This window comes from Cherax quadricarinatus, chromosome 42 (assembly GCF_038502225.1).
Source record: "Cherax quadricarinatus isolate ZL_2023a chromosome 42, ASM3850222v1, whole genome shotgun sequence".
Lineage (NCBI taxonomy): Eukaryota > Metazoa > Arthropoda > Malacostraca > Decapoda > Parastacidae > Cherax > Cherax quadricarinatus.
The window spans coordinates 6,583,127-6,599,550 of record NC_091333.1 but is presented as its reverse complement, the minus strand read 5'-3'; the positions used below and the strand labels follow the sequence as shown (position 1 = coordinate 6,599,550).

General features: G+C 46.1%; 1 protein-coding gene across 1 annotated transcript in view; it reads left to right on the top strand.

Annotated features, from left to right (window-relative positions):
• The window catches only part of ss (spineless), a 422,971-nt gene that overhangs the window by 324,134 nt on the left and 82,413 nt on the right, over positions 1-16,424 (top strand). The window contains 1 exon segment of the mRNA XM_070093151.1: positions 9,095-9,184. Coding sequence (XP_069949252.1) covers positions 9,095-9,184 — 90 coding nt within the window.

The window sequence follows — 16,424 nt, the reverse complement described above, 5'->3', positions numbered from 1 at the left end:
GACTTTAGGTATCTGTCCAGCTCTCTCTTGAAGGCAGCCAGGGGTTTATTGGCAATTCCCCTAATGCTTGATGGGAGGCTGTTGAACAGTTTTGGGCCCCGGACACTTATGGTGTTTTCTCTTAGTGTACCAATGGCGCCCCTACTTTTTATTGGGGGCATTTTGCATCGCCTGCCCAGTCTTTTACTTTCGTAGGGAGTGATTTCTGTGTTTAGATTTGGGACCATTCCTTCCAAGATTTTCCAAGTGTAGATTATGATATATCTCTCCCTCCTGCAGGTAGTTACAGGCAGTGGGTTACAGGTAGTGGGATACAGGCAGTGGGCTACAGGTAGTGGGATACAGACAGTGGGTTACAGGTAGTGGGATACAGGTAGTGGGTTACAGGTAGTGGGATACAGGCAGTTGGTTACAGGTAGTGGGATACAGGCAGTGGGTTACAGGTAGTGGGATACAGGCAGTGGGTTACAGGTAGTGGGCTACAGACAGTGGGTTACAGGAAGTGGGCTACATGTAGTGGGTTACAGATAGTGGGCTAGAGGTAGTGGGATACAGGCAGTGGGTTACAGGTAGTGGGATACAGGCAGTGGGTTACAGGTAGTGGGATACAGGTAGTGGGTTACAGGTAGAGGGACACAGGTAGTGGGTTACAGGTAGTGGGTTACAGGTAGTGGGTTACAGGTAGTGGATTACAGGTAGTGGGATGCAGGCAGCGGGTTACAGGTAGTGGGTTACAGGTAGTGGGTTACAGATAGTGGGATACAGGTAGTGGGTTACAGGTAGTGGGATACAGGCAGTGGGTTACAGGTAGTGGGATACAGGCAGTGGGACACAGGTAGTGGGATACAGGTAGTGGGTTACAGGTAGTGGGATACAGGTAGTGGGTTGCAGGTAGTGGGATACAGGCAGTGGATTACAGGCAGTGGGTTACAGGTAGTGGGATACAGGCAGTGGGACACAGGTAGTGGGTTACAGGTAGTGGGATACAGGCAGTGGGATACAGGCAGTGGGATACAGGTAGTGGGATACAGGCAGTGGGACACAGGTAGTGGGTTACAGGTAGTGGGATACAGGCAGTGGGATACAGGCAGTGGGATACAGGTAGTGGGATACAGGCAGTGGGACACAGGTAGTGGGTTACAGGTAGTAGGATACAGGTAGTGGGTTACAGGTAGTGGGATACAGGCAGTGGGATACAGGCAGTGGGACACAGGTAGTGGGTTACAGGTAGTGGGATACAGGCAGTGGGATACAGGTAGTGGGATACAGGTAGTGGGATACAGGCAGTGGGTTACAGGTAGTGGGTTACAGGTAGTGGGATACAGGTAGTGGGATACAGGCAGTGGGATACAGGCAGTGGGATACAGGTAGTGGGATACAGGCAGTGGGATACAGGTAGTGGGTTACAGGTAGTGGGATACAGGTAGTGGGATACAGGTAGTGGGATACAGGCAGTGGGATACAGGCAGTGGGATACAGGTAGTGGGATACAGGCAGTGGGACACAGGTAGTGGGTTACAGGTAGTGGGATACAGGTAGTGGGTTACAGGCAGTGGGATACAGGTAGTGGGATACAGGTAGTGGGATACAGGTAGTGGGTTACAGGCAGTGGGATACAGGCAGTGGGATACAGGTAGTGGGATACAGGCAGTGGGATACAGGTAGTGGGATACAGGCAGTGGGATACAGGTAGTGGGATACAGGCAGTGGGACACAGGTAGTGGGTTACAGGTAGTGGGATACAGGTAGTGGGTTACAGGTAGTGGGATACAGGCAGTGGGATACAGGCAGTGGGATACAGGTAGTGGGATACAGGCAGTGGGACACGGGTAGTGGGTTACAGGTAGTGGGATACAGGTAGTGGGTTACAGGTAGTGGGATACAGGCAGTGGGATACAGGCAGTGGGATACAGGTAGTGGGTTACAGGTAATGGGTTACAGGTAGTGGGTTACCACAGTTATCACTGACTTTCTTTATCATTCTTCGTATGGCTATTACTGTATCATTATCATCATTATTATTAAACTGTTATTATCATTATTTTATTATCAATTTAAAATATTCGTTATTATTATGATTGGTATCATTATGATTATATTTATTATTTTGCTTTAAAATAATAATAATAATAATAATAATAATAATAATAATAATAATAATAATAATAATAATAATAATAATAATAAATTATCATTATTATTATTATTATTATTATTATTATTATTATTATTATTATTATTATTATTATTATTATTACATTTCTTATCCTGTCACTCCTCCAGGTCCCAGTATGGTATACACACCATTACCTTAATATTTATACGTATCTTGTATGCTCGGCTTGACGTATTTATACGCTGTTACAACTGTCTCTTTCTTTGTATATCTGCGTAAATTACCCAATGCTCTATTTTTAACTCGCTGGCGACCACCTGTTCCTTGTTACAGTGAATGTTATTACTTGTCTGCGACTGGTAAATTTAACATGTTAGTGAAATTAACTATGATTTTTTGGCATACACACACACACACACACACACACACACACACATGAGTGTTTCTTGAGTCAGTTTATTGTAGTGTTTATATGGTAATTTTAGGTAAATTTTTGGCCATTTTTTTTAGCTTAGTTTAGGATAGGTTAGGTTAAGTTAGGTTAGGTTAAGTTAGGTTAAGTTAGGTTAGGTTAGGTTGGGTTAGGTTAGGTTAGGTTAGGTTAAGTTAGCTTAGGTTAAGTTAGGTTAAGTTAGGTTAGGTTAGGTAGGGTTAGGTTAGGTTAGGTTAGGTTAGACTTGGCTAGGTTAACCACGGTACGGGTGAGGATGGAACTCGCGGCTAGTGAGTCATAAAACTCCAAACCGACGCGTTAGCGCCTTGGCTAAGTTAGTGAGTCTTGGCTAAGTGACATTAAGTTAGATTACACTAGGTTTGCGTAGGTTGCGATAGATTACATTAGGTTAGGTTAGGTTAGGTTAAGCTGAGTTACACTGGGTTAGGTTAGGTAAGGTTAGGTTAAGTTAGCTTTGATAATACAAAAATAACATACCACGTTAATTCTCATATATATATATATATATATATATATATATATATATATATATATATATATATATATATATATATATATATATATATATATATATATATATATATATATATATATATATATACATACAGTGAAAACACTCACTCGCCTGCGTATGTACACTGCATATACACGTATAACTTCTGACACCCTGTAATCACGCACTGATGGAATTGCACTAGGATCGTTAGTTCGACTTAGGGCAGTGAGCAACATCGTAATGAGTGGATACCTTGTTGCCTCTGACAACCATTGCTCGGAGACTCGGGAAATATATCTACTCTGTTCTTGTTATTACTTTTTGAGATATTGTTGGGAGTGTTGTTGATTTACTGTTGTTATAGATGAAGTGGTTGATATGTGTGTGTCGAGACTCAGCTCCTGGCCCAGCCTCTTCACTGTATGTGTGTGTACTCACCTATTTGTGGTTGCAGGGGTCGAGTTCTAGCTCCTGGCCCCGCCTCTTCACCGGTTGCTACTAGACCCTCTCTCTCCCCGCTCCATGAGCTTTATCAAACCTCGTCTTAAAACTGTGTATGGTTCCTGCCTCCACTACGTCATTTTCTAGGCTATTCCACTGCCTTACAACTCTATGACTGAAGAAATACTTCCTACTATCTCTCTGACTCATTTGTGTCTTCAACTTCCAATTGTGGCCTCTTGTTTCTGTGTCCCCTCCCTGGAACATCCTGTCCTTGTCCACCTTGTCTATTCCACGCAGTATTTTATATGTCGTTATCATGTCTCCCCTGACCCTCCTGTCCTCCAGTGTGGTCAGGCCGATTTCCCTTAATCTTTCTTTATAGGACATTCCCCTTAGCTCTGGAACTAACCTTGTCGCAAACCTTTGTACTTTCTCTAGTTTCTTGACGTGCTTTATCATGTGCGGGTTCCGAACAGGTGCTGCATACTCCAGTATGGGCCTGACATACACGGTGTACAGTGTCTTGAACGATTCCTTACTAAGGTATCGGAATGCTGTTCTCAGGTTTGTGTGTGTGTGTGTGTGTGTGTGTGTGTCTGTGTGTGTGTGTCTGTGTGTGTCTTCTTTTCTCTTTGTTTTTGGTTCTCGGTTATTGTAACTTTACGTTGGCCGGGGTTGAATTCCAGCAGCCACTTGTTTGGCCAATGTTTTAGTGAGTCCAGGATCATTTGTGACCTTTATTTGTCGAGTTTTTGTTAGCGTCATTAATTCCTGATCATTAGCGAACAGCAATACACACACACAAACACACACAAACACACACACACACACACACACACACACACACACACACACACACACACACACACACACACACACACACAAACACACACACAAACACGATGCGATGTAGTGGAGGCAGGATCCATACATAGCTTTAAGCAGAGGTATGATAAAGCTCACGGCTCAGTGAGAGTGACCTAGTAGCGATCAGTGAAGAGGCTCGGACTCGACCCCCGCAACCTCAACTAGGTGAGTACAACTAGGTGAGTACACACACACACACACACACACAAACACACACACACACACACACACACACACACACACACACACACACACACACACACACACACACACACACACACACACACACACACACACACACACGTGGCTTCTCAACATACATTAAAGTTTCAAGTCTCATACATAATACGACTTGATTTTCTTTGACTCAAACTTCTAACTCAATATTCCGACGTTGGTGCTGTCTCTAATGTAGGTCTCAATACTCATGTTAAAGCAGAACTTTACTTCCAAACTTTAATTTGAGAAAGAGAGAGAGAGAGAGAGAGAGAGAGAGAGAGAGAGAGAGAGAGAGATTTAGACAACAGGTATTACCTTGTAAGAACCTTGTGTAAAAACGACAGAGAGAGAGAGACAGAGACAGAGAGACAGACAGACAGGCGGAAGACAGAAAATCCGGTTTGGCTCGTCAGCTACGACCAACGTGAACGCAAATCCATCACTCGGATTGATCGGATTCCTGCTGGATAATTCACCAGCGTCGTGGTTTAGTGAGACAAATAGTGTCGCTGTTAACGCTGTGATGAATCACCTACCACGGCTGTGTTTGCTAAGGCTATTGACCCTCGCCTGTGTTTAAATCCCAGGGATTCATCGCTAGGGGTGATTACCAGGGGTGGTTATTACCAGATGGTTGTAATTATAACCTTAATTTTTAAGGGGGTGGAGGGGTAAGCCAGTGGAAGGCCTCGGTCAGATGACTCAAAGCTCCAGCTTTGGGTCATCTGACCTAACATAACCTAACCTAACCTAAACTAACTTAACCTAACCTAACCCAACCTAACTTAACCTAACCTAACCTAACCTAACTTAACCTAATCTAACCTAACTTAACCTAACGTAACGTAACGTAACCTAACCTTACCTAACCTAACTTAACCTAACCTAACCGATTATAATCGCTTCTGAAGTTTGCGTTACTTTCTGCGTTTGTGAATGGGTGTTACTGGTAGGGCAGTGAGTTGGGCAATCTGGGTGATGGGTTAGCAATTAAGCAAGATAATGTTTGATTTGTTGCTTAGTTTGGGTTGGAAGCTTGTCTACTACACGAGGGTCATTAAGGCAGTATGTCACCTGTTCACCACAAGTCAAGAATACTTAAAAAAAAAAGAGGAATTAAAATATACTGAGAGATATACACACCTTTCCTTTCATTCCAATAGGGTCGGAGACCCTTGGAGCATGGGGCAAGTGTGCTCTAAAGTTCCTCAAAGAGCTGGGTGAAAAGCTCAACATAGAAACCAAGGACCACAGGGCGACCAGCTTCCTCTTTCAGAGACTCAGTGTTGCGATCCAGAGTGTAAATGCCTGCAGCATTCTGGGCACGTGGCCCACCGCCGGGGAGCTGGACGAAGTATTCGAGATGTAGCTCTGAGTTACCTATGTTGTTTTACTTTCTGATGTATTTTTGTGAATGTTTGGCCAATGTATTTTGTCTTTAAATAAAACATACCTGAAATATAGGGGGTGGTAGGAGAAAATTCTCAAACAGCTTCAGGGAGAACCTTAAGTTTTCCCTGAAGCAAGTTTATTCTTTTCTCTGAGGATGAGGGTCCCTATATATATACATATATACATATATACATATATATATATATATATACATATATATATATATACATATATATATATATATATATATATATATATATATATATATATATATATATATATATATATACTGTAGGATACATACCTCTCCGCATATATACTCTGAGAAATACACACCTCCAGAATGAGGGAGGGTATCCAGAGTGAGGGAGGGTATCCTGAGTGAGAGAGGGCATCCAGATTGAGGGAGAGTATCCAGATTGAGGGAGGGTATCCAGAGTGAGGGAGGGTATCCAGAGTGAGGGAGAGTATCCAGATTGAGGGAGGGTATCCAGAGTGAGGGAGGGTATCCAGAGTGAGGGAGGGTATCCAGATTGAGGGAGGGTATCCAGATTGAGGGAGGGTATCCAGAGTGAGGGAGGGTATCCAGATTGAGGGAGGGTATCCAGAGTGAGGGAGGGTATCTAGTGAGAGGGAGAGTATCCAGAGTGAGGGAGGGCATCCAGAGTGAGGGAGGGTAATTATATTATCTTTAACCCTGTGTCTCACCCTCACCACCCCTCACCACTCCTCACCACCCTCACCACCCCTCACCACCCCTCACCACCTCTCACCACCCTTGATCACCCCTCACCACCTCCATCGCCCCTCACCATCCCCCACCCCTCCCCACCCCCACCACCCCTGGCTACCCTCACCACCCCTGGTCACCCCTGGTCACCCCTGGTCATCCCTCACCACCCCTCACCACCCCCACCACCCCCACCACCCCTACCACCCCCACCACCCCTCACCACCCCTCACCACTTCCACCACCCCCATCACCCCAACCACCCCCACCACCCCTGGCTACCCTCACCACCCCTGGTCACCCCTGGTCATCCCTCACCACCCCTCACCACTCCTCACCACCCCTCACCACCCCTCACCACCCCTCACCACCCCTCACCACCCTTGGTCACCCCTCACCACCTCCATCGCCCCTCACCATCCCCCCACCCCCACCACCCCCACCACCCCCACCACCTCTGGCTACCCTCACCACCCCTGGTCACCCCTGGTCATCCCTCACAACCCCTCACCACCCCCACCACCCCCACCACCCCTCACCACCCCTCACCACCCCTCACCACCCCTCACCACTTCCACCACCCCCCCCCCCCCCACCCCCCCCCCCACCCCAACCACCCCCACCACCCCTGGCTACCCTCACCACCCTTGGTCACCCCTGGTCATCCCTCACCACCCCTCACCACCCTCACCATCCCTCACCATCCCTCACTTCCACCACCCCCACCACCCCAACCACCCCCACCACCCCTGGCTACCCTCACCACCCCTGGTCACCCCTGGTCATCCCTCACCACCATCACCACCCCTCACCACCCCTCACCACTTCCACCACTTCCACCACTCCAACCACCCCCACCACCCCTGGCTACCCTCACCACCCCTGGTCACCCCTGGTCATCCCTCACCACCCCTCACCACCCTCACCACCCCTCACCACCCCTCACCACTTCCACCACCCCCACCACTCCAACCACCCCCACCACCCCTCGCTACCCTCACCACCCCTCACCAAATTAATTAAAAGTTGGCTAGTTATGTTGTCCATTATGGCGTATACTTCGAAGGGAAAGGAGGGGAGAGAGAGAGAGGGGAAAAGGGGGAGGGATAGGGGAATAGGATAGGAAGGGGAAGAGGGGGTGGGGGTAGGGAGAACCTAGAGAGGCACTAAATATTAAGGGGATAAAGTAGATGGGTGTGGGATAGAAATTGAAGGAGGATAGAGAGCCTGGTGGTGAATGCTGAGTACTAATTACTGAGTACTAATTATTGAATAATGTGTTGATACTAATTACTGAACTCGGATTACTAAGCACTTGGTGCTGAGTACTTAGTACTCAGAACTAACAAGGGGGAGAAGAGATGTGCTGGTTAGACTGATAGCGTGAGTAGCAGTAAAGGAAACAGCAACAACAACAGCATCAGCAATAACAGCAACAACAGCAGCACCAATAAGAGCAAAAATAAGAACAGCAGAGAGAAAATAGGAGCAGCAGAAGCAGCAGCAGCTCCAGAAGCAGCAGCAGCTCCAGAAGCACTACCAACGGGAGTAGTAACAGCAACAACAGCAACAACAGCAACCGCAAAACAGCAGCAGCAGCAGTGGCACGAACAACAGTAGCAGTAACTTCAATAGAAGCAGCAACAACGGAAACGGGAAAACAGCAGTAGCAGTAAAAACAGCAACAACAGCAACAACAGTAGCAGCAAGACTCGTAGTCTAACACCATTATTTCACTATTACAACTACATCTACTACTACTACTACTACTACTACTACTACTGCTACTACTACTACTAGTACTACTACTACTACTACTGCTACTACTACTACTAACCACCGCCACCACCACCACCACCACCGCCACCACCACCACCACTCTGGCCACCACCACACCTACCACCGTCACCACTACCACCACCACCTGCCACCACCACCACCTACCACCACCGCCACCACCTACCATTACCACCACCACCACCACCTGCTACCACTCACACCACCGCACCACCACTGCTGCCACCACTACCACCACTGCCACCTCCACTACTACTCACTGCCTACTACTACTATTACTACTACTACTACTGCTATACTATTACAACTAACACCATATTTACTATCACGATTACTATCAACTTTCCAAAGCCATATTCATACCAGTAACAAAGTCATCAATAATAATAATAATAATAATAATAATAATAATAATAATAATAATAATAATAATAATAATAATAATAATAGCAACAACAACAACAGCAACAATAATAATAATAATAAAATAATAATATCAGCACAAATAATAATAATAATAATAATAATAATAATAATAATAATAATAATAATAATAATAATAATAAATCTTTATTACAGGCGCTGAACGGGTTCCTTGTTATCTTAGCGTGTGAGGGCGAAGTGTTTTTCGCCACCCACAACATCGAGTCCTACCTGGGCTTTCACCAGGTAAGTACAGGAAAAAGAGCTCCCCCCCCACATCTTATCTCTCTCTCTCTCTCAAACTCTCACTCACTCTCTCTCTCTCTCTCTCTCTCTCTCTCTCTCTCTCTGTCTCACTCTCTCTCTCTCACTCTCTCTCAGCATGCTGGCCAGTAGTTAAGGTTAACACAGTAATGAGAGCTAACTAGGTGTATTACGTGTTTAACACTGGCAAAGATTAATGTAATTATTGTCCAATTTAAGCAGCGGACGTGAGCCCCAACGTTGTGGGGGGAGGAGGGGGCGTCCAGTGAGGGAGAAAGATGGAGGGAGGGAGAGTGAGGGAGGGTGAATGAGAAAAGCAGAATGAGGGGCAAAGGGAGGGGAAATGAGGGAGGGAGTGCTAAGAAGTAAGAAGAATTAGAGAAAGAAGAGAACTGCTACTAAATTTATATATATGTATATATATATATATATATATATATATATATATATATATATATATATATATATATATATATATATAATGCAGTATTAGAATGTGGGGCAGAAGTTTGTGGTTATAGGAGGGTGGGTGCAGGAGGAAAGAGGAGTGATTGGTGGAATGATGAAGTAAAGGGTGTGATAAAAGAGAAAAAGGTAGCTTATGAGAGGTTTTTACAAAACAGAAGTGTTATAAGAAGAGCAGAGTATATGGAGAGTAAAAGAAAGGTAAAGAGAGTGGTGAGAGAGTGCAAAAGGAGAGCAGATGATAGAGTGGGAGAGGCACTGTCAAGAAATTTTAATGAAAATAAGAAAAAAATTTGGAGTGAGTTAAACAAGTTAAGAAAGCCTAGGGAAAATATGGATTTGTCAGTTAAAAACAGAGTAGGGGAGTTAGTAGATGGGGAGATGGAGGTATTGGGTAGATGGCGAGAATATTTTGAGGAACTTTTAAATGTTAAGGAAGAAACAGAGGCAGTAATTTTATGCACTGGCCAGGGAGGTATACCATCTTTTAGGAGTGAAGAAGAGCAGAATGTAAGTGTGGTGGAGGTACGTGAGGCATTACGTAAAATGAAAGGGGGTAAAGCAGCTGGAACTGATGGGATCATGACAGAAATGTTAAAAGCAGGGGGGGATATAGTGTTGGAGTGGTTGGTACTTCTGTTTAATAAATGTATGAAAGAGGGGAAGGTACCTAGGGATTGGCGTAGAGCATGTATAGTCCCTTTATATAAAGGGAAGGGGGACAAAAGAGATTGTAAAAATTATAGAGGAATAAGTTTACTGAGTATACCAGGAAAAGTGTACGGTAGGGTTATAATTGAAAGAATTAGAGGTAAGACAGAATGGAGGATTGCGGATGAGCAAGGAGGTTTCAGAGTGGGTAGGGGATGTGTAGATCAAGTGTTTACATTGAAGCATATATGTGAACAGTATTTAGATAAAGGTAGGGAAGTTTTTATTGCATTTATGGATTTAGAAAAGGCATATGATAGAGTGGATAGAGGAGCAATGTGGCAAATGTTGCAAGTATATGGAATAGGTGGTAAGTTATTAAATGCTGTAAAGAGTTTTTATGAGGATAGTGAGGCTCAGGTTAGGGTGTGTAGAAGAGAGGGAGACTACTTCCCGGTAAAAGTAGGTCTTAGACAGGGATGTGTAATGTCACCATGGTTGTTTAATATATTTATAGATGGGGTTGTAAAGGAAGTAAATGCTAGGGTGTTCGGGAGAGGGGTGGGATTAAATTTTGGGGAATCAAATTCAAAATGGGAATTGACACAGTTACTTTTTGCTGATGATACTGTACTTATGAGAGATTCTAAAGAAAAATTGCAAAGGTTAGTGGATGAGTTTGGGAATGTGTGTAAAGGTAGAAAGTTGAAAGTGAACATAGAAAAGAGTAAGGTGATGAGGGTGTCAAATGATTTAGATAAAGAAAAATTGGATATCAAATTGGGGAGGAGGAGTATGGAAGAAGTGAATGTTTTCAGATACTTGGGAGTTGACGTGTCGGCGGATGGATTTATGAAGGATGAGGTTAATCATAGAATTGATGAGGGAAAAAAGGTGAGTGGTGCGTTGAGGTATATGTGGAGTCAAAAAACGTTATCTATGGAGGCAAAGAAGGGAATGTATGAAAGTATAGTAGTACCAACACTCTTATATGGGTGTGAAGCTTGGGTGGTAAATGCAGCAGCGAGGAGACGGTCGGAGGCAGTGGAGATGTCCTGTTTAAGGGCAATGTGTGGTGTAAATATTATGCAGAAAATTCGGAGTGTGGAAATTAGGAGAAGGTGTGGAGTTAATAAAAGTATTAGTCAGAGGGCAGAAGAGGGGTTGTTGAGGTGGTTTGGTCATTTAGAGAGAATTTATCAAAGTAGAATGACATGGAAAGTATATAAATCTATAGGGGAAGGAAGGCGGGGTAGGGGTCGTCCTCGAAAGGGTTGGAGAGAGGGGGTAAAGGAGGTTTTGTGGGCAAGGGGCTTGGACTTCCAGCAAGCGTGCGTGAGCGTGTTAGATAGGAGTGAATGGAGACGAATGGTACTTGGGACCTGACGATCTGTTGGAGTGTGAGCAGGGTAATATTTAGTGAAGGGATTCAGGGAAACCGGTTATTTTCATATAGTCGGACTTGAGTCCTGGAAATGGGAAGTACAATGCCTGCACTTTAAAGGAGGGGTTTGGGATATTGGCAGTTTGGAGGGATATGTTGTGTATCTTAATATGTGTATGCTTCTAAACTGTTGTATTCTGAGCACCTCTGCAAAAACAGTGATAATGTGTGAGTGTGGTGAAAGTGTTGAATGATGATGAAAGTATTTTCTTTTTGGGAATTTTCTTTCTTTTTTTTTGGGTCACCATGCCTCGGTGGGAGACGACCGACTTGTTGAAAAAAAAAAAAAAAAAAAAAAATATATATATATATATATATATATATATATATATATATATATATATATATATATATATATATATATATATATATATATATATTAATAATGGGAAACAATATAAAACACTATGAGGCATAGGTAAGAGATTTATATAAATTTCGTGTGGAGTTAGAGGTCCTCTTCAGCAGATGACGGAGGCTGAGACATAGCTGTCTCTCTCACCTGTCTCTCATATTCTTTCATATTCCTCTTCATGTGTTTCTCGTTGTGTTGATGAGACATTCTAAACATACATTAACATCTTTGTCACATGAATGTTTAGAGGCTAATTTCTTCTTTTCTTCTTCCTCTTCTTCTCTTCCTTCTCCTCTTCCTTCTTTTTCTGTTCGTTTTCTTCTTTTGTTTTTCTGCTCTTCCTTTTTCTTCTTCTTTGAACGACTCCTGATCCAAGGAATTACCGCTCCCCTCTCCTTCCTTGGATCAAGCCCATGAGGGTCTATCAACCTCAAGGCTGACTACCACAAAACAAATATATATTATTGACTAACGTCACTGTTTAGAGAAAAGCAAGTTGAATATCAGCAGTGTTGCAGGAGTCTTGCAGTGTTGCTGGAGTCTTGCAGTGTTGCTGGAGTCTTGCAGTGTTGCAGGAGTCTTGCAGTGTTGCAGGAGTCTTGCAGTGTTGCAGGAGCCGTGCAGCGTTGCAGGAGTCTTGCACATGTTGCATGAGTCTTGCAGTGTTGCAGGAGTCTTGCCATGTTGCAGAAGTCTTGCAATGTTGCTGGAGTCATGCAATATTGCAGGAGTCTTGCAGTGTTGCAGGAGCTGTGCAGTGTTGCAGGAGTCGTGCAGTGTTGCAGGAGTCTTGCAGTGTTGCAGGAGTCTTGCAATGTTTCAGGAGCTGTGCAGTGTTGCAGGAGTGTGCAGTGTTTCAGGAGTCGTACGGTGTTGCAGGAGTCGTGCAGTGTTGCAGGAGCCGTGCAGTGTTTCAGGAGTCTTGCAGTGTTGCAGGAGCTGTGCAGTGTTGCAGGAGCTGTGCAGTGTTGCAGGAGTCGTGCAGTGTTGCAGGAGTCTTGCAGTGTTTCAGGAGTCTTGCAATGTTGCAGGAGCTGTGCAGTGTTGCAGGAGTCTTGCAGTGTTTCAGGAGTCGTGCAGTGTTGCAGGAGTATTGCAGTGTTTCAGGAGTCGTGCGGTGTTTCAGGAGTCGTGCAGTGTTGCAGGAGTCTTGCAGTGTTGCAGGAGTATTGCAGCGTTGCATGAGCCGTGCAGTGTTGCAGGAACCATGCAATGTTGCAGGAGTCTTGCAGTGTTGCAGGAGCTGTGCAGTGTTGCAGGAGTGTGCAGTGTTTCAGGAGTCGTACGGTGTTGCAGGAGTCGTGCAGTGTTGCAGGAGCTGTGCAGTGTTGCAGGAGTCTTGCAGTGTTTCAGGAGTCGTGCGGTGTTTCAGGAGTCTTGCAGTGTTGCAGGAGCTGTGCAGTGTTGCAGGAGTGTGTAGTGTTTCAGGAGTCGTACGGTGTTGCAGGAGTCGTGCAGTGTTGCAGGAGCTGTGCAGTGTTGCAGGAGTCTTGCAGTGTTTCAGGAGTCGTGCGGTGTTTCAGGAGTCGTGCAGTGTTGCAGGAGTCTTGCAGTGTTGCAGGAACCATGCAGTGTTGCATGAGCCGTGCAGTGTTGCAGGATCCATGCAGTGTTGCAGGAGCCGTGCAGTATTGCAGGAGCCGTGCAGTGTTGCAGGAGTCGTGCAGTGTTGCAGGAGCCGTGCAGTGTTGCAGGAGCCGTGCAGTGTTGCAGGAGTGTGCAGTGTTTCAGGAGTCGTGCAGTGTTGCAGGAGTCTTGCAGTGTTGCAGGAACCATGCAGTGTTGCATGAGCCGTGCAGTGTTGCAGGATCCATGCAGTGTTGCAGGAGCCGTGCAGTGTTGCAGGAGCCGTGCAGTGTTGCAGGAACCGTGCAGTGTTGCAGGAGTCGTGCATTTGCATGGGAGGAGACGCCAGCAGCACTAATGAGCCACCAGGGGTTGTAATGGCCCTGTTAACGACCCTGTTAGCAGACCTCCTATTGGCTGATTACTAATGTACTCTCAAAAGAGTTTTCCCAAACTGACCTCTTAAAAATCTTTACCCAGGGATCGTGTGATGTAGGCTGTGTGGAGGTGAGGCGTTCAGGGAACGATGGATCGAGCCTTCACGGCCACTCCCTGCGGGCAATGACCTACTCCTCTAAGTGCTTAGGGTAAATTGCAAGAATTTTGATCTTACGACACTAGAGGAAAGATGGAAGCTGGGGAGATATGGTCATGGCATAGAAGATACAAACACACACACACACACACACACACACACACACACACACACACACACACACACACACACACACACAAGAGAACTAGAGGAAGATTTAAGACATTGAATCTAAAAAATACGTACTCACCTATTTGTGGTTGCAGGGGTCGAGTCACACCTCCTGGCTAGCTGATTACCCCCCCTTCCCTTTTACTCCTCCTCCCTCCCACACTATCAAACTACCATCCCCCAAACTACCCACTCACCTATAGACGACTCATAACATTTCTCAGGAAACCCCCATCACTTCCATTTCACCCTCCCCATTCCCACTCCCACTACCTCCCCCCCTCATATACCCACTACCATTACTGACCCACTCCCACGCTGCTACAACCCTCCCATACTAGCACGCCCCACCAACCCACCCTTCCTACCATCAGATTTACCATCAGACCTCACCATCAGGCCTCACCATCAGACCTCACCATCAGACCTTACCATCAGACCTCACCATCAGGCCTCACCATCAGGCCTCACCATCAGACCTCACCATCAGACCTCACCATCAGGCCTCACCATCAGACCTCACCATCAGACCTCACCATCAGGCCTCACCATCAAACCTCACCATCAGGCCTCACCATCAGGCCTCACTATCAGACCTCACCATCAGACATCACCATCAGGCCTCACCATCAGGCCTCACCATCAGGCCTCACCATCAGACCTCACCATCAGGCCTCACCATCAGACCTCACCATCAGGCCTCACCATCAGACCTCACCATCAGACCTTACCATCAGACCTCACCATCAGGCCTCACCATCAGGCCTCACCATCAGACCTCACCATCAGACCTCACCATCAGGCCTCACCATCAGACCTCACCATCAGACCTCACCATCAGGCCTCACCATCAAACCTCACCATCAGGCCTCACCATCAGGCCTCACTATCAGACCTCACCATCAGACATCACCATCAGGCCTCACCATCAGACCTCACCATCAGGCCTCACCATCAGGCCTCACCATCAGACCTCACCATCAGGCCTCACCATCAGGCCTCACCATCAGGCCTCACCATCAGGCCTCACCATCAGACATCACCAACAGGCCTCACCATCAGACTTCACCATCAGACCTCACCATCAGACCTCACCATCAGAACTCACCATCAGGCCTCACCATCAGGCCTCACCATCAGGCCTCACAATCAGGCCTCACCATCAGGCCTCACCATCAGACCTCACCATCAGACCTTACCATCAGACCTCACCATCAGACCTCACCATCAGACCTCACTATCAGACCTTACCATCAGACCTCACCATCAGACCTCACCATCAGACCTCACCATCAGGCCTCACCATCAGACCTCACCATCAGACCTCACCATCAGACCTCACCATCAGACCTCACCATCAGACCTCACCATCAGACCTCACCATCAGACCTCACCATCAGACCTCACCATCAGGCCTCACCATCAGACCTCACCATCAGACCTCACCATCAGACCTCACCATCAGACCTCACCATCAGACCTCACCATCAGACCTCACCATCAGACCTCACCATCAGACCTCACCATCAGGCCTCACCATCAGACCTCACCATCAGACCTCACCATCAGGCCTCACCATCAGGCCTCACCATCAGGCCTCACCATCAGACCTCACCATCAGACCTCACCATCAGACCTCACCATCAGACCTCACCATCAGACCTCACCATCAGACCTCACCATCAGACCTCACCATCAGACCTCACCATCAGGCCTCACCATCAGGCCTCACCATCAGACCTCACCATCAGACCTCACCATCAGGCCTCACCATCAGGCCTCACCATCAGACCTCACCATCAGATATACTCGGACATACCCACACGGTATTATGCCCAATTTGGTCCAATTTCCCAATACTGACTCTTTTCCCTAACTACGTAATTTCTTCCTCTTCTTCATAACTGCGTGTCTTTCTTAATCAAGCGTAATTGTGTGTGTGTGTGTGTGTGTGTGTGTGTGTGTGTGTGTGTGTGTACGTGTGTGTGTGTACGTGTACGTGTCGTGCACGTAGTCCTTCTGGAATTTAGCTACA